Here is a 17485-nt window from a genome sequence, read left to right as displayed (position 1 = left end):
CAGGGGGAACAAGCTAGTTGGGGGTCGTCGCAGAGAAAACGATATGAAAAGATGATCAATTCGATCTCAACATTTAACTTTTGGAAGTTCAAACAATACGTATAATTTGATATGTCTTTACACCAGTTTTCTTATAAATGGACATCGTGTATATTGATATATAGTAGTTGTTGTATACAGTTTTTGAGCCTGGGTAAAAATAATCAATTTATGTTAGAAATGTAAAATAGAGTAGCTCGAATTGGGCTAAACAAAAAGGTATTTATCTTATTTTAAACTGTATGTGCTATTTAATACAATCATAAATGGAGACGGAGACGAGTTCGCAGCTTGGGCGCATATAAATATGTAAATATTCGATGGTTAAAGTCTGCGGAGGCAGTCGGACGTTAAAGGCACTTTGGACGGCGTCGATTGCGCAGATACGAGATTGCTTGTGAGAATCCTATCTAAGGATTCAATTGAAGTGGAATGCATTGAAGCCAAAAACTGGGCTGGCTCTTATATGTAGCCCTGCAGGCTGCGCGACTGGCTTTGGTGGTGACGCGGCGGTTGGTAGCCCGGCTCCTGCATCTCCATTTGCATGACCAGGTTTTTCTGCTCGCCGCGCGCCTCGTAGGCCTGCCGGGCCTCGCGCTGCAGGATCAGTGCGGCCAGGCCCAAGAGCATGAATGTGACCACGGCCAGGGCGTAGGACCAGCCCAGCACATTGAACTTGGGGTACATCATCCAGTCGCGGCGGTAGGCGCAGCCACCGAAGATGCACACGGCCAGAAACATGAACAGAGCTGGTGAAGATCAGAGATCAGATTAGAAGGCGTATTGCGAGGGAGGAGACCCAGGGACACGTACAGGAGACGCCGGTACCTATGAAGGAGAGGCGGACGAGCAGCCACTCGTACTGCAGTACGGGCTTTAGCGGCAAGCGGATAATGGTCAGCGAGAGCAGGGCCAGCACAAGGAAAACAATGATGAAGGACATGGTTACGAAGCCCTGCACCGCCATCAGCCAGCCGGGCAGCAGGTACTCACGGATCACGTAGTAGTCCTGTGGGTAAGAGAAAATCAGACTAAATCCGAGAAAAGGGGCGAAGGCGACGCCTGTGCTTACGTGCGAGAAGATGTTGTGGCAGCCGTTGAACTGCTTGGGAAACTGGTACTTGGGGTACACGAAATCCTTGAAACAGTACTGCCAAAGGCCCATGTTCTTGAAGCTGGACCGCGTCTCCTCGTAGGACTCGATCCAGTACGGCGAGCAGAAGGACATCATAAGCACGAAGAAGCTGGCGAAGGTGACGATGGCGCCGAAGACCACGCCATCTGCGAATTGGGATTGGTGTGGTTAGAGGATTAGGGACTTAGATCGCCAATTGGATGCAATTTCAGGTCAGACCCGCATGCCTGAGTGCGTCACTTACTGGTGGCCCTTGGATAGTCGCCCTTCTCGACGCCAGAGTCCGTGGTGTCCTGCGACTGTTGCTTATTGAGTTCGCGCATGCTGCTGCTGCTGTTTCAGGTGTCCTTGTTTTCGAGGGGATCGCAGTTGGAGCACAAGCGTAGAGTATCTTTTCTGGAGTTTGGGCAGCGTAAACAAATGCAACCGCACACACCCAAAAAAACCAAAAACAACTAGGTGGGGCTCGATGGAATATATCGAATGTGGGCAATCGATCTTTTTACATCTCTAGCTCATGATAGTGTGGCCAGCTTTTGGAGAAAAATACCACAGTGTTTCTAACTAATTTTATTTTATTTAAACTATCATAATTATAAGAAATACGTCCACTAAATAGCACTATCCACTTCGTGGTGCTCCAGGTGCTTCATGTAGGCCAGGAAGCAGGTCCAGCACAAGCTGCAGGCACTGATGAAGGGCACCCGATTGCGCTCGGGGATCAGGGTGAAGTTGATGGTGGCCACCAGGGGCCACACGGATAGAGCCACCTTGGAAGCGGAGTCAAGGTTGGTACACAAGAACTTTCCACATGTGAGACCTAAAACCTAACATACCTTGTACGTCGGCAGGAACTTCTTGCCCACCTCGGCCACCGCCTCCTCTACCGTCTTGGACTCCAGCAGACTCATGATGAAGTAGAAGCAGGTCATCGCGCCGGGGGTATAGGAGATCGTCTCCACCGCCGCCTTGATGACACCAGTCCTCAGCGACGTCTGCGGCCACATGGCGCTGGAGATCTGCGGAGCACGGGATATGAACGATAACTGGCTTGGAAGCGGTCACCCACCTTGACCCATCCGTATAGCGTGGGAGCCACAAAGAGGCCGCCGTACATGCTGAACCGGAGCACGCGCCACCAGTCGTAGGTGCCTGAAAGACGAAAGATCGAAGAATGAACAGGAGCAGCAGCTTCCGCTGCCGTTTAGGCAGTTTGTGAACTCACCCCAGCGTCTGCCTTCGACCGTCTGCTGAATGAGGCTGCCCGTGGGCCAGATCAGGCTATACGATATCATGCCGCGCATTATCGGGTAGCGGGCCACGACCGCCTTGAAGTTCTGCCACAGCAGAGGGGCCGCCATCGCAATCTCGGCCCTGCAGAGTCACAATCGCGCGTATGGCATCTCATTAGCATGGCTAATAGGACCCGCCCGCAACTGCATGGCCAGCTCCACCCACAACAAGCCACTTGCGAATGCGAATGCGGGCCCCGTGGCCCATAAATTGCCCTGCTCTACTCGCGGTCCGTACACAAAGAACGCCGACATGGCTCTGCGTGTAGGGCTCGTGCTGCTTCTCCTGGCCATCGCCTTCATCCTTGCAGGAGCCTCCGGCGAGGATGGAAAAATCGTCAACGGCACCATCGCTGGCCCGGGGGAGTTCCCCTTCGTGGTCTCGCTGCGTCGCGCCAAAAGTGGACACCACTCGTGCGGAGCCACGCTGCTTAACCCTTTCTGGGTCCTCACTGCCGCCCATTGCGTGCGCAACTCCTCGCCCGAGCAAGTGAACATACAGTACGGCAGCCAGATCTTAGCGCGCAACTCCAGCGAGCTAGCTCTCGTGGCCGCCATCTTCGTCCATCCAGGCTACGAGCCGCATGACAAGTTCGTCAACGACATCGCATTGCTGCAACTGGCACAGCCCGTCACTCTGAGCAAGTTTGTCCAGCCGGTGCGTCTACCGGAGCCTCGTCAAGAAACGCCAGGGAACGCGAGTGCCGTCCTTGCGGGCTGGGGATTGAATGCGGTAAGAAAGAAAGCTATCCTTCGGTGTATCCATAAGAAATCATTCAATTCAATTTCAGACTGGCGGCGTAGTCCAGCAGCATCTACAGAAGGTCCAGCTGCAGGTGTTTAGCGATAAGGAGTGCAGCGATCGGCATCAGACGCAGCTGCACGAGAGCCAGATCTGTGCGGGATTGCCCGAGGGCGGAAAGGGCCAATGCAGTGGCGACTCTGGCGGCCCGCTGATTCTCACTGGCTCCGACACCCAGGTGGGGATTGTTTCCTGGAGCATCAAGCCCTGCGCTCGGCCACCGTTCCCAGGCGTCTTCACCGAAGTTTCCGCCTATGTGGACTGGATCGTGGAGACGGTGGGCAGCTCCTCCACGTTGTCTTCCCTTTGGGTGGGCCGGCTTGTCGTGGGACGTTCGCCACCTGATCTAAGCAGCTAAAGGACTCCACTAGCACCATTAAAATACCGATTCACATACGCTAATGCTATCTAATTCAACAATTGGCCTAAGGGACGTACAACAGGTAACAAATATGACAACACGGAGAACTATGTACAGGGGAGATCCGCTGTATCCGCCTGCTCCTCGTGGCGCGTCTTCATGTAAGCCAGGAAGATGGTCCACATTAGGCTGCAAATGCTTACGAACACCACGCGGTTGTGCTCCGGCACCAGCGAGAAGTTTATGGTCTGCAGGAATGGCCAGATGCATACGCCGACCTGGGTGGTATTGGGTAGTAATGAGATGGCTGTGAGCGGGTTGGGAGCAGCAAGGAGCGGGATGGGCGTTACCTTGTACGTGGGCGCAGCCTTCTCCTTCGTTTCGTCCACGGCCTGACTGAAGGTCTTCAGCTCCAGCAGGCTCATGCCCATGAAGAAACTTACGCAGGCAAAGGGCCCGTAGGAAAGCTGTTCCGTGATGGCCTGCAAAGGGGCGTGTGAGGGTGAGCTTAGTCCGCTGAAGCTGGAGCACGTGATGGAGTCTGAGATCTTACCTTGACGATGCCCGTGCGCAGATTGGTCTGCGGCCACATGGCGCTGGTGAGCCGCACCCAGCCGTACAGAGTGGGCGCCACGTACAGGGCTCCAAACAAGCTGAAGCGGAGCGCCCTGGCCCAGTCGTAGTCCCCTGCAAATCGTTAGTGAAGGATTGGTTATGGGTGCAGGGTAGGAGTTAGCCATGGATGCGATGGACGAGTGGAGTGGATACTTACGCAGCTTGCGTCCCTCCAGCGCCTGCTGGATCAGGCTGCCCGTGGGCCACATGACTGCGTACGTTAGCGCGCCCTTGGCCATGGGATGCAGCTTTACTCCACTGGCGACCCCGCGTCGCCACTGGCCCAGCGAGGACTGGAGCAGCTTCACAGCCTGTGGCACCATCTCGTGAGCTGGCCAGAATGGAGAACATGTAACGTTTCGGATCGGATCCTAAGCTATTGTATTGCCTAACCTAAACCAACAACATCAACGACGACGACGGAGGAGAGGCCTTTCTATTCTATTCGAAGGTCATTGTCTGCGAGGGGCGGCGGGGGTCAGGAGCTGGCCATGGTCAGAATGGAGAGTACTTGCCGTGGTATATGATGGGGCTATGGCTATGGGGTCTCGATGTCTCGGACGCTGCGCTGAAACTAGCCGTGCGATGAGTGCACTTTCTAAATTCGAACATGGCAATCGGGATGCACAATTATTAGGCTTCGGGGAGAAATTCTTCGCGCCGATCTTGACCCTCAGCCGAGCGAGCGGGACGGAACAACAACATGTGCAGTCTTGGCTGCAGAGCACCTGTTGGTGGGAGGAGAGCAGCATATGCACAGTGCATTCTTGTCAGGTGCGGATCTCTATTGGGTTTTGAGGGCCCTTAATTAATATTTCGTTTCTTCCAACCTGCGCCCAGAGGCAATGCTATTGTGTTGTCCACGGACCGCAAGTCAAAAGTTGTTTGTGATTTAAATTTAAAAAGGCCCATTGCGAATTATTGTTTAATAAGTCGAAAAATAACGCAATTTTAACACTTGTCCACAAAGTATAAAACAATCAGAAAACTTGGAAAGCAAAAAATACTAAATTTACACTTAACTTTAAAGTGCATACAAATCAGCCTAATTCGTTAAAAAATAAATAAAATTACCAGTAGTCAATAATAATAAAAATTACAAATAACTCTTATTAACGGACACTGGGGTTGTCTTGGTTGAAGAGTTGTTAAATATTAAATATTGTTATGTTTTCTGTTATAATTGAGCGCTTTGTAAGCATTACACTGGTTGATTTTCGTCCAATAAGAAAATATGTATAAAAAGGATTTGTATTTACTAATGATGAAATTAAAGTAACTTTTTGGAATGCTTCATTTTTGCCCTGCATTGAATCCGCTCCTGGCACTGCTCTCACGCAATGCGAACGAGAGTGGGATGGCGCGAGAGGAGGAAGCACTTTTGCAAGGACTTTATGTAATAGAGAGGGAGAATAAAATGAATGGAAAATAACGGCACGTTTGGCTCTCCTCTCCTTTCCTTTCCCACTAGTCACTACGCAAACAGATTACGTCGCTTGTAAACGAGAGCGTGACAGATCGTGTCGGCCATAATTTAATCCACCGCCTTCATCGTTGTTGTTGTTTTTGTCAGGTGAGTAGTGAATAGTTACTTACGTTTTCTTGGCAGATTTTTATTGGATGGGGAGAGGGGCCTGAACTTAAGTTAGACTAACTTATTGGAATTCTAGTTTGTACTGTGGTTACGCACGGCGTCCGCATCTCGCGCCCTCCTCGGCTCGCCTGGCTTCCGTATCTCGTATCTGACTAGTCACTAGACCGACGGCCCCAAATGCCATAGCAATAGCAATGTTTTGCTAAAGTCAGCTGTTCGAGATTAGCGTGGCGAGCTTTCGCAGAGCTTTTTGGGGTTTTTGCTAGAGATTCTAGATCCCCATGACTTGACTTGAGCCCAGAGGCGTATCCAGGGGGCACCAAAATCCAGGCTACGCCACTGAATACAGATTTTAAAATAATTTTCTTTTTTAGATATTTGTATAAGTCCTTTAAGACTTTGGCCAACCCCACCATAATTCACATAAAATGAAGAAGAAAAAGACATCGGTGATATGATGCCCACAAATTTTAAAAACATCGCTTTCAATTTATAGAAATATAAATCATAGTGTTTTCAACAATTCCTGATGTAAAAAATAAAGCGAAAAAACACTTCTTAAGTTACATTTTATGCTTTATATTTACAGAAGCCGTTACAATTTCCTATTCAAATACTTTTTAGATTTTTTTCTGAAAAAATACCGACAGCGTTAGCGCTTTCCTCTGACCCAAAGAAAATACCAACACCCAACTCAAAACAAAGCCAAAATGCGAGGGAGCTGGCCCAGGCTTGGGCCTCCGGCACTGGCGCTGCTCCATGTCCACCTCCTCCTGCTCCTGCTCCTCCACCTGCTGGTCGGCACGGAGGCCGCCTTCCGGAACGGGACTGCAAGCAGGAGAAGTGGCGGTTTCCGGAAAAGCAGCGCCACCTGTGCCAAACGAATGCTGTCGGAGATCCTGCCACTGCCAGAGACTTGTCCACCTGAGGTGCTCGCCCTGAGGGGCACCGTGTACATTCTCTACGACGTGAACATCTCCGAGGGTTTCAACCTGCGCCGGGACGTCTACATTCGCATGGCGGTGTTCGTGCGCCGTCTGCGGAGGCGCCAGCGGTTCCGCAATGTGCGCCTCGTCCTGCCACCGTGGCCACGCCTTTACCACTGGCACTCGCAGGGCTTGCAGCAGGCTGGACTGCCCTGGAGTCACTTCTTCGACCTGGCCAGCCTGCGCCGCTACGCGCCCGTGTTGGACTACGAGGAGTTTCTGGCTGAGCAGCGGCTCTTCGGCAATCCGGGCGCCCCCCTTGTCCACGTGACGCACGCCTTCCGGCTGCAGCACTACGAGATCATGCTAGAGCAGGGCATCTTCCGGGACAAGTTCGAGCGCATTACGGACAAGCCGTGCAGCGAGGGATCCCTATCGGGTGGACCCCTGCTGCAACAGCCGGAGCTGCGCGTGGGCCGCTTTCACTGCGTCCGCTTTCAGGGCAGCGCAGGACTGCTGGAACAGCTGCTCCGCGGGGCCATCGACGAGGACACGGCGGGGACGGAGGACGCCGACGACATGCGCACCTGCGCTCTGCTCAGTGCCGAGACCGTGCTTCACGACCACTGGGGCGACGAACACTTTTGGCGAGCCCGACGCTCCATGCGCTTTGCCCGGCATCTTGACCAGGTGGCCGACGATTTCCGACAGCAGGCGCTGGCCACCACAACCGATTCAGCCGGTGTTCAGCGGCCCGCCATGTGGGAGCTGGAGCGACCAAAGCGCAACGCGAGGGGTGGAGATTACCTGTGCGCCCACCTCAGGCGGGGCGACTTTGTGCGATCGCGAGAGGCGACCACGCCCACCCTGAAGGCGGCCGCCCAGCAGGTCAAGCAGTTGCTTCGCGCGTTCAACCTGACCACAGTGTTCCTGGCTAGCGACGCTACGCCCTACGAGCTGATGGAGCTGAAGGAGCTCTTCTACCGCTTCCGCTTCGTTCACTTTGCGCCGGAGTCGAACGTCCAACGGCGCGAGCTGAAGGATGGGGGCGTGGCGGTGGTCGACCAGCTGGTCTGTGCCTACGCCCGCTACTTCGTGGGCACCTACGAGAGCACCTTCACGTACCGCATCTACGAGGAGCGCGAGATCCTGGGCTTCAGCCAGGCCAACACCTTCAACACGTTCTGCAAGGCCCTGGGCGGAAGCTGCTCCCGCAACGCCGTCTGGCCTATTGTGTGGGATGGCGACTTTGATGGCGACAGCGAGGAGGACACCGATTCCGATCCGTACTGAATAACCTCTGTGTTCCCGGACGTGCTGCCTTCTGTCGGAGGTTGCGCACTGGAAGACCATTCGAATCATAGTTGTAAGTGCAAAGCGTGTGTCAGAAAGCAAAAGAGATTCAAAACAATCTGCGATTGTGTACCAAAAATAAACAAATAGCCAATATTCTGTAATCGTCGTCGTTTTAATAAATAATATTTGGTATTTTAGGAAATTTATATTTTCCCGCCATTCTAGCACAGACACATATCGATACCAGCTTCAGCTGTTGCGCATCGATGACTGATCCGATTTCAACAATCGAATCGAAAGTACTGCGCGTCAAAAACACGTGTGATATTTTGTAAACATTTAACATTTAAAATACAAATAGTTGCTTCGTCCCGTAGACTCACGAATTTAGTAGGAGCGCCATGGGCAAGAAGAACAATGGCGGCGCGTCCAACCTGGGCCGCCAGTTGATCAAGGATCGCTTTGGCCACACACCCCGCCGCAAGGTGGACAACGACACAATGGTAAGATCGCCAGTTGGGAGGGTGCAGAGTGTCAGAATATGTATCATCTAATCTCCTCCAGCTGCACACCACCGAGCTGCAGGATGGCTACGACTGGGGCCGCCTCAACCTTTCCTCGGTCACCGAGGAGTCCTCGTTCCAGGCGTTTTTGCGCACCGCTGAGCTGGCCGGCACCGAGTTCCAGGCCGAGAAGCTCAACATCACGTTCGTGAATCCCAAGCAGCGCGTGGGACTGCTCAGCAAGACGCAGGAGCAGCGCATGCACCAAAAGCATGACGAGCACCGCGACCAACTGAAGATCCCGAGGCGCCCCAAGTGGAGCAAGGAGACGAGCGCCGATGAGCTGGAACGGGCCGAGAACGAGGCCTTCCTGGACTGGCGCCGAGACCTGGCATTGCTGCAGGAGGACGAGGAGATCCTTATGACGCCATACGAGAAGAATCTCGAGTTCTGGCGCCAGCTGTGGCGCGTAGTGGAGCGTTCCGACGTGGTTGTCCAGATTGTGGACGCCCGCAATCCGCTGCTATTCCGCAGCGTCGACCTGGAGCGCTACGTAAAGGAGGTGGACCCGGAAAAGATGAACATGATCCTAGTAAACAAGTCAGATCTGCTCACTGAGGAGCAACGTCGCCACTGGGCGGAGTACTTCGACAGCGAAGGCATTCGCACGGCATTTTATTCGGCCACCCTGGTGGAGGAGGAGTTAAAGCGAGAGGCGGAGACGGCGCGCCAGGAATCCTTTCCCGAGGTACAACAGCTGCGCCAGGCAGCCGAGGAGATCCACCAGTCGCTGGACAAGGTGGAGAACACACTGACCGCCATCGAAAATAAACTAAAGGTGGATAAAGAGGAGGAAGCCGAGCGGCTGCCGCAGCTACCTGGGGATAAGAATAGTCCCCGTTTGCTGTCGCGCCTGGAGCTAATTGAGTTTCTGCGCCACATTTACACCGGTCCGAGACACACGGATCAGCACGTGACCATCGGCATGGTTGGCTATCCCAATGTTGGCAAGAGCAGCACAATTAACTCGCTGATGACAGTAAAGAAGGTGTCCGTTTCGGCCACGCCCGGCAAAACTAAACGCTTTCAGACGCTTTTCTTGGACAAGGACATACTGCTCTGCGACTGTCCCGGTCTGGTGATGCCCAGCTTCGTTCTAACCAAGGCGGACATGTTGCTCAACGGCATCCTGCCCATCGACCAGATGCGCGACCACGTGCCTGCCGTCAACCTGCTGTGCGAGCGCATTCCGCGCCATGTCCTTGAGGACAAATACGGTATCGTGATAGCCAAGCCGCTGGAAGGCGAGGACATGGAGCGGCCACCGCATTCCGAGGAGCTGCTGCTGGCCTATGGATGTGAGTACATAATGCCCAGTTTTTTTTTTGTATCTGATATTTATTAACTCGCCCTTTCTCTTTCTTTTCGGCATGTCTCAGATAATCGCGGGTTTATGACCTCCAACGGACAACCGGATCAGGCGCGCTCTGCCAGATATGTGCTTAAAGACTACGTCAATGGCAGACTGCTTTACGCCATGGGTCCGCCCTCGGTGACCCAGGCAGAGTATCACACTTTCCCCGAGCGCCAGCGCAAGGTCGTCGAGGAATCGCAACTGCCCAGCAAGCAGCAGCGAGCTATGCGGGTGAGATTTTGCACTTGGACTAGTCGGGTTTAACGCTTACTTATATTTCTTGTCTCTCAGATTGACAAGAGCACGTCCAAGGAGCTGGACAATCAGTTCTTCTCCGCAAAGCCCACCCACGTTCACGTCAAGGGACGCGCTAACTTCCCGAATGTGCGCCTGGCCAACGACGGTTCCCTGGTGGCCGGCAGTGATCCGGCAGCCAAGCCCTGGCGTCACGTGAAGAAGGAGAGGCGCGAGAAGCTGCGCAAGAAGTTCTCACACTTGGACGAGCACTGATTGTAGTCCATTGGTTATTTATTCCGGAGGGCGTGTCTGAGAGACACTTGTATATTATTAACATAGTTCTTACGTAGCTAATAAAGTTCCCTGAACCTGACGAACACGGATACCTACATCGTTAAGCTGGAAGATTTAAATCGCTTGGCCCACAGAGGAAACCATAGATAACCCCAATAAGGTCCATAAAGATTGCATATATATTTAGCATACACACCAATGGAAATTGCCACCAGCAAATGTGTTGATTAGCGCACTGAATTGAGCACAAAAGATGCGTGAGATGAAGGCGTAGCTGCACTTTGACCATCTGATAAGCGCAGATTTTTACGTCCGCCTTGTCTTTTAGCAGGCTGCTGTTTTCAGTCTCGATCACGGAGTAGCTACGATGGCCACGCACGAAAGGAGCTACAAGCACTTTAGGGAGCTGGTCATTAAGCAGCCCCCTGGGTTGCTCCACATCCACTTCCAGCGGGGATGGAATCGCCGCACCATCTACGAGCTGATGCGCGCGCTGGATCTGGCTAATGCGGATACCGGTATCCAGCTGGTGGTGCTGTCGGGAGAGTTCTGTGCTGGATGCGGCAGCGAGGCGGAATCGCTGGCCCTGAAACAGGGTCAGGAGAAGAGGATGCGGCAGAGTGTGGGCCAGCAGGAAGCGGTGTGCAGCAACGATACCGAGGAGCAGTACATTCACGAAAAGGCGGCAAACTTTGTGATGCGCTCGCTGGCCAAAAAGCTGCTGGCGCACAGTAAGCTCCTGGTGGCCTTTGTCGAGGCCCAATGTTTGGGTTTAGGCCTCAGTGTGTGCAGCCTGTGCGACCTGGTCTTTGCCACGCCGTCCGCTGCCTTTGAGCCCGCCTTCTCGCACATGGATGCTTGCACCAAGGTGGGCCCCGGGTGGATTGTGCCCCACGTCAACTGGCTGCTGCGCCTGGGCGATCGGGCGGATGCCAGCACTGCCCTCCACAGCGGCCTCGTGGCCAGCGTGGTGAGTGATCCGCAGGGGTTCTGGCGTCGCATGGACCAGTATTTGCTCCTGCCCACCGCCTCCTTGCTGGCAACTAAGCGTCTCTTGCTCCGTCCTTGGCGGGAACCCCTGTTGGCCGAGCTGCGCGCGGAAGGCACTCCGATGGCTGCGCAGCGACGTCGCTTAGCCAAAAGCAAGCTGTAGGATGGGATCCGTTGGAGATCTGGTTAATTAGCTATTGTATAATAAAGACATAAGACATAAGAGTTTAGTGCATAGAGGTACGAACATGTTCGTTGGAGCTCGAGCTCCAGGATTAAGTCTCAATTTTTTCGCGGTACCAGTGTATACACTTGAATTATCATATCCTCTAAAAGTAGGGCTTGTAGATTACGGGTAAGCACACAAGATCAAGTTGGCTATGTCCAAAGTTGTCAGCCTATGTGCTCCGTACGTTTTCCAGACCAGCCACTACCACCATGGAGCCCGGAGATTGTGATACGGCCAGGAGCGCCTTTTCCGATAAAACGCTCGTCTTGGACGAGAGCACGCCTGCACCCAAGAAGATGGGCTCCAAGAAATCGGAACAACCGAAGACTTGGAAGGTTAGGTCTCGGTTCCACAGGGCCAAGAAGGCCAAGACCGCCAGGAGCAGCGGGGCCAAGAGCAAAGGTAAAAAGGCTGAGGGCAAGCCACCACCTAAACGCTCGAAGTCCATCTCCCCCCACATTTCCGAGGATGACATTTGGCCCAAGGACTTTTGCAGGCAGCAGGAGGGTGAGCTCCGGTGGAAGATGTTCACGGACGAGGAATACGCCAACTGGAAGGCCTTCAAGGATAACGACTGCAAGGTGCCGCTGCGCTCGGTGTTCTCCTACTTGAAGGTCAGGCCCTATCCCGTGACCATTGGCAATGTGCCGCGCAAGACGTCGGTGCCGGATGTGCTGGCCGATATGGTGAAGGGCAACCGGGGCGCCTACACCCGTATCAAGATCGGCGATCAGCTGTTCCAGTGCATCCCCAACCTGCTGAAGTGCTACTCGGTGTGGTTCGCCAACCGCGACTGGCGAATGACGCGCTTCGAGTTCTGTGAGCAGGAGGTGCCTGCACGCGGCTTCGTGGCTCTCTACGATTGGATGCGCACCGAGCAGCTGCCGGAGTTCCAGGTGGCGGTGGCCACACTCCAAGCTGCGCGCCACTTGCGGGTCCCGCTGCTCGAGAAGGACTGCTGGCAGGTACTGTCCACCGACGAGGTGCGCGAGAAGAGGGCCTTCCTGGTCTTTCAGGAGGCCAAGGAGCTGCCGGCTCTGGGCGAGGTCTGCGAAGCGATGCTCGGCCGGCTTCGCAACTTCTTCCTGGCGCTGGTGGGCAGCCCCGAGTTTCTAGACCTGGAGATTCAAGTGCTGGAGATACTACTGCGTCAGGACGCCATAGGCGTCAACTCGGAGATAGAGGTGTTCTTTGCTGTGTTGCGCTGGCTGGGACACTCCGTGGAGCCGTCGCGCCTGCCGTACATGCGCCGCCTGATGAACTGTGTCCGCTTCCACCACATGCCAATGACCTTCTTGTTCAGCCTGCGCGAGTCCATCAATCGGGCGGACAAGGATGAGCTCTTCCGGCCGGATCCCGTGCTGCTGGCCTTCAACCGGGACCCGGATACGATGACTTCGCTGGAGCAAGCCATTTCCTTCATCGGCGTGCGCTGCCAGTACGACGACATCGACGAATTCTTCGCCGTCTGCGATGACCACCGCATCGGGGTGGTCTTCCCGCGCCGGTGGGTCTACCACCCCAACTGTCCGTACCACCACAGTCGCCTGACCTTCCCGTACCAGCACCGCTTTAATGTCACCGAGTTCACCGAGTATGTCACCAGTATCCAGGACGTTTGGGCCGGCGAGGGGCCGGCGGACCACGGAAGGTCCCTGGTCCGCGACATGGATACAGATCCGCTGCTATGCAGGCAAGACGACTGGAATGAGTATAAGTGACACCCATATTTACATATTTTATACGTTATTTATGGGTTTCAAAAACCCTATCTTCACACAACATCTCAAGAGGTTCCTTACTTGCTGCTTGTATCCTACTTTTCGAGTACCCACTTAAATTAAAGTTCAAATCATATTTGCTTAAAGAAATTAAAGTTCAAATAACATGGTGAGAGTTCTTGTTCAGATTAAAAAATTTTTAATGAATTCAAAATCCCATACAATATAACGGTCCAAGTAACGGAAAACCATTTCAAACGATCTTCGCGATGGGCAGCACTGTTTCCGATAACTTCCAACTGGAACGCTCAGCTGATTGCCGGCGCGTGTTGTGTTTTTTTTTATTGCTTTGCCCTGCCTACCAAACGTATTTAAAATAAATCTCGTAATCTCGCGGAAAACTGAATGAAGTAGGCCGATATGCAGCGAGCAAGACTGTTGCAGAGTGTGTGGCGGTCAGTGGGCCAACTGCCAGGACGCAGGGCATCCTCCGCCACTCTGGGATTGCGTTATGCAATGACGCCGATGACTTGGATGCCGCCAGCAGCTCCATCACTGCAGCGGCGGTTTCTGGGCACCAGCGGCGTCCTCGGTGCGGCTGACAGAAGGAGCCGCCGCCCCGCCTCCGAAAGGCCGGAAGTCAGCGTTGAGGATGTGTGGTCGCAGCTGGAGGCGTACTACCAGCAGCACAGCCTGCTGAACTACGAGCACTGTCAGCGCATTCTGGAGCACCTGCAAAGCACGCCGACGACCCAGGGAGTGAGCGTCGAGCAGCTGCACTTCCTCCTGGGCTCGTGCGTGCCCGAGCTACTGCCCGCCCAGAGCGCCCAGGAGCGTCTGCAGCTCTTCCAGGGCCTCTGGGCACAACTCCTCAAACTGGGACACCCCACGCTGGCTCACTACCACACCAGGCTACAGGTGCTGCGCCAGAACCGCCTGCCCTTGCCCGACCATCGCTCCCTGCTAGCTGAGATTGCTGTTTACCACGGAGCCGCCGACGCCGCCCTGTACAGTGCTCTCCTGGACGTGGCCGGTTCCGCAGGGAACATGCGCATGGCAACCGAGCTGCTGACCGAGATGCGCGAGCGGAGCTTTGCCCTAACGGAGCACAACTTTCACGCCCTGCTCCTGGGCCACGCACGCAACGGGGACCTCCCCGGGGCAGAGTCCGTCCTGGCCAGCATGCGGGCCGCTGGAATACAGCCCGGCAGCAGCACCCAGGCGCTGTGGTTCGAGGCACTCGTGGAGAACGGCCAGGTGACCCAGGCCAAGGAGCTGCTGCAGACGGAGGCAGGATTCACCGCTCCTCAGCTGCTCCAGATGCTACGTGGAGTGTTGGCCAGCAAGAATGTGGATACGGAGCTGGCCCAGCAGCTGGTCAAGGAACTGCCGCGAGAATTCCTAACCGGCCTTGACATGCCGCCCGCAATCAGGAGTCTGTGCATCCAGCTGGTGCACCAGGGACGCACCAAAGTGGCCATCCAGCTCGTGGCTGCGTTGCCCGCTCCCAAATTCGGGGGACAAAACCAAAACGTCGATGAGTACGGCGCACTGCTGCTGCAGGAGTTCTTCCGAGCTCACGTCCCATTGCAGCAAACACTACAGTTCGCCAGTGAACTGGTCCAGCGGAACCAGAATGCCCGCGCCCTGCATTTGGTGACTGAGTTGGCCCTGCGCCGGCTGCCCTCATCCGCACTCCACTGCCTGGAAGTGCTGTCCGAAGCCGGCGAGGAGCTGCGCCCACACTATTTCTGGCCCCTGATCCTGCACCACCACCGGCGGGAGGGCGAGAGTGGCATGTTGCGCCTGGTGGCCGAAATGCAGCGCCTGCGCGTGGAGTGCGACGAGGAGACCTTGCGCCAGTATCTGCTTCCCCACCTCAAGCAAACGCTGACGCAGCCCTTGGAGGCTGTGAAATCACTGGAGTCGGTTGGTTTGAAGCCTTCGCTGACCCTGGGACCGGTCGTTAGCCACCTGCTGCAGCAACAGCAGATGGCCGAAGTGCTGGAGCTGCTCAAGCGGTATCCGACGCGCCTAGACCTTTCCATACTGCTCCAACCGCTGTCATCGCTAGCGGTGAATGCCCGTGCCACCAACCGCTTCGAGCTTTTCGCGCAGGTCATCCAAGCCCTGCAGCAGAAGGCTCTCCAGCGCGGCGAGGACTTCGTGGGCGCCTTGCTGCTGCAAATGACTGGACCGCAGACGCGCCTGCGCCAGGACCCCTCCTCCCTGCGCCGCTTCTTGCACGAACTGAGGCGTCTAGAGCTGCAGCTCTCGCCTGCGGCCTCCGAGGCACTACTTTCCCTGGCCCGGCAGTCCACCGAGGATACCGAGCTGATTCAGGATCTCGCCAAAACGCTGCAGAAGATGCGAAACTCCCAGGTCTCCCTGCCGGCGGATACTGCCTCGCTCAACGGAGGATTCATCAAGCATCCGCGCGACATGAGCCTTGACGAACTGGAGTGCCATCTGGTGGAGCTAGAGTCCAAGCAGCTGAACCCACGTGGCGTGCTGCGCCGTCTGCTGCAGCTCTCGGTGCGCAGTGGTCGCTTGGAGCGGGCCCAGCAGCTACTGGCCAAGTGCCAGGCTCTGAAGGTCCAGACGAGCGCAGGGATGATGGCCTCCATCCTGGACCTACACATTAAGTTACGCGACTTGTCGAGCGCCCAGAAAAGCCTGGAGCGCCTGAGAAGCACCTATCCAGGTAGAAGCTATCCCCAAGATCCCTATAGATTGTATTTTAATATCGTATTCCCTCCTCTTTCAGCCTTTCAGATTGACGAGCACAAGTTGATCGACTACGCCGCCCTCTTGGTGCACGGTCAACAGCTGGAGGCCGCCAAGCAGCTGCTTCAGCGGCGCGCGGAGCAGCACAAGGTCGTCGGTGGCGACTATGTGATCAAGAATGTGTGGCAGCTGCTGACGAACGTGGCCCAGTTGGCCGCCTCGCAGAACCCAAGTGCGGAGAGCCCGAAGCAAACTAATCTGACCCTCGAGACGCTGGACTTCCTCCGAGGTCTCGGCTACTGCCAGTCACACAATGCCCTGCTGGGACCGGTGGTGCGGGAGTGGCTGCTGAAGGGCGATCTGGACGCGGCGGTGGCCGAATTCCAGCGGCTGGCCAACAATCACAAGCACACTCCCCTGCAGTTCGAGCTGCTGTCGCTGCTGGTGCGCCTTGGTAATGGGGATGAGCAAGAGCTGGCCCGTTTCCCCGGCACCACGACCGAGTCTGCGCAGCAGCACCTGGCTGCGGTTACGGCGACGGTGAGTCGCGTCCACGGGTCGGCCAACATGAACAGCGCCCTGCTGCTCGCACTTGCCGAATCCGGCAAGGAGACGCAGCTGCGCCGCCTAATCATCAACCCGGAGTTCCGCATCAACCACGAGCTGCTGGTGAAGAACTGCGAGCATTTGGGCCAGGAGGGCGCCGTGCGGACGCTCCTCCGGCTGGCGCGCGGAGTGAGGGGCGTGCAGCGGACCATCGACGAGCAGAAAATCTACGACCTGCTGCTGGCGCAGTTCTGCCGGAGCAACGACTACGAGGCGGCGCTGGATCTCTTCGAGCGCCTGGAGGCCGACGACGAGCTGAAGGTGTCGCAGGAGTTCCTGCGCAACCTGGTGCAGCTCCTGCGGGTGAACAGTGTAGAGATTCCCAGCGGCATTGCCCTACGCGCCCAGATTAGATAGCCGGACTACGGGATGACCACTCTAGTGCTTAGTTAGTGACTTGTTTTGTAAATAAATAGACCCAGTCGAAGCGAGACGATTAAGATGCCTCATATTTATAATAGCTTTTGAGTATTCACTTGGCTCATTCACTCACAATTGTTTATGATTTGATGGTTAAATTCAATCGCTCGCAGCTACAACTATTAAGTTTATTATATCTTTTTTAATATCTTAAAAAAATATATAAAAACTTAAATTGTTAAATTAAGCCAAGCATTTTAGCATTCATTATGTTGGGTTTTAAAACCAGCTAAACCCACCATTTGAAAATGGGCTTTTCGTGCCAAAAAATCGCAGATTGGCAA

The 17485-nt window shown here is 54.9% G+C and overlaps 9 protein-coding genes across 10 annotated transcripts; 6 read left to right on the top strand and 3 right to left on the bottom strand.

Moving 5' to 3' along the window:
• Positions 1–72: 72 nt before the first annotated feature.
• Positions 73–1634, bottom strand: pck (Claudin superfamily protein pickel). Its single transcript, XM_017083274.4, has 4 exons — positions 1419–1634; positions 1112–1320; positions 853–1048; positions 73–788 (listed from the first exon to the last, which is right to left on the bottom strand). Exons 1-4 carry the CDS (start codon positions 1495–1497, stop codon positions 502–504), a joined length of 771 nt encoding a protein of 256 aa, XP_016938763.1. The 5' UTR covers positions 1498–1634; the 3' UTR covers positions 73–501.
• A 93-nt stretch (positions 1635–1727) lies between these two features.
• Positions 1728–2541, bottom strand: LOC108016591 (uncharacterized). 2 transcript variants are annotated; one of them, XM_036820294.3, is made up of 4 exons: positions 2400–2541; positions 2244–2326; positions 2011–2193; positions 1728–1944 (listed from the first exon to the last, which is right to left on the bottom strand). In XM_036820294.3, the coding sequence occupies exons 1-4, from the start codon at positions 2533–2535 to the stop codon at positions 1786–1788; spliced, it is 561 nt and encodes a 186-aa protein (XP_036676189.1). In that variant the 5' UTR covers positions 2536–2541; the 3' UTR covers positions 1728–1785. The 2 variants fall into 2 exon arrangements, with proteins under 2 accessions (XP_036676189.1, XP_070853659.1); XM_070997558.1 differs by having other exon boundaries at positions 2244–2535.
• Positions 2542–2544: 3 nt separating this feature from the next.
• Positions 2545–3670, top strand: LOC108016585 (trypsin-1). Its single transcript, XM_017083269.4, has 2 exons — positions 2545–3199; positions 3258–3670. Exons 1-2 carry the CDS (start codon positions 2615–2617, stop codon positions 3624–3626), a joined length of 954 nt encoding a protein of 317 aa, XP_016938758.2. The 5' UTR covers positions 2545–2614; the 3' UTR covers positions 3627–3670.
• On the bottom strand, positions 3663–6016 carry LOC108016592 (mpv17-like protein). Its single transcript, XM_065868240.2, has 5 exons — positions 5841–6016; positions 4402–4575; positions 4183–4316; positions 3980–4111; positions 3663–3907 (listed from the first exon to the last, which is right to left on the bottom strand). Exons 2-5 carry the CDS (start codon positions 4565–4567, stop codon positions 3737–3739), a joined length of 603 nt encoding a protein of 200 aa, XP_065724312.1. The 5' UTR covers positions 4568–4575; positions 5841–6016; the 3' UTR covers positions 3663–3736.
• A 489-nt stretch (positions 6017–6505) lies between these two features.
• On the top strand, positions 6506–8221 carry O-fut2 (O-fucosyltransferase 2). The gene has a single exon (XM_017083261.4). The coding sequence runs from the start codon at positions 6549–6551 to the stop codon at positions 8055–8057; it is 1509 nt and encodes a 502-aa protein (XP_016938750.2). The 5' UTR covers positions 6506–6548; the 3' UTR covers positions 8058–8221.
• A 127-nt stretch (positions 8222–8348) lies between these two features.
• On the top strand, positions 8349–10587 carry Ns3 (nucleostemin 3). The gene is made up of 4 exons (XM_017083255.4): positions 8349–8563; positions 8625–9921; positions 10003–10208; positions 10269–10587. Exons 1-4 carry the CDS (start codon positions 8462–8464, stop codon positions 10485–10487), a joined length of 1824 nt encoding a protein of 607 aa, XP_016938744.2. The 5' UTR covers positions 8349–8461; the 3' UTR covers positions 10488–10587.
• An 88-nt stretch (positions 10588–10675) lies between these two features.
• On the top strand, positions 10676–11721 carry LOC108016588 (enoyl-CoA delta isomerase 2). Its single transcript, XM_017083273.4, has one exon. It carries the CDS (start codon positions 10876–10878, stop codon positions 11659–11661), a length of 786 nt encoding a protein of 261 aa, XP_016938762.2. The 5' UTR covers positions 10676–10875; the 3' UTR covers positions 11662–11721.
• On the top strand, positions 11718–13615 carry LOC108016578 (uncharacterized). The gene is made up of 2 exons (XM_017083260.4): positions 11718–11853; positions 11921–13615. Exons 1-2 carry the CDS (start codon positions 11747–11749, stop codon positions 13446–13448), a joined length of 1635 nt encoding a protein of 544 aa, XP_016938749.3. The 5' UTR covers positions 11718–11746; the 3' UTR covers positions 13449–13615.
• A 157-nt stretch (positions 13616–13772) lies between these two features.
• Lrpprc2 (Leucine-rich pentatricopeptide repeat containing 2) lies at positions 13773–17239 on the top strand. The gene is made up of 2 exons (XM_017083245.4): positions 13773–16152; positions 16216–17239. The coding sequence occupies exons 1-2, from the start codon at positions 13869–13871 to the stop codon at positions 17136–17138; spliced, it is 3207 nt and encodes a 1068-aa protein (XP_016938734.3). The 5' UTR covers positions 13773–13868; the 3' UTR covers positions 17139–17239.
• Positions 17240–17485: the final 246 nt, after the last annotated feature.

This window comes from Drosophila suzukii, chromosome X, assembly GCF_043229965.1.
Source record: "Drosophila suzukii chromosome X, CBGP_Dsuzu_IsoJpt1.0, whole genome shotgun sequence".
Lineage (NCBI taxonomy): Eukaryota > Metazoa > Arthropoda > Insecta > Diptera > Drosophilidae > Drosophila > Drosophila suzukii.
This window is presented reverse-complemented; position numbering and strand designations above follow the sequence as displayed.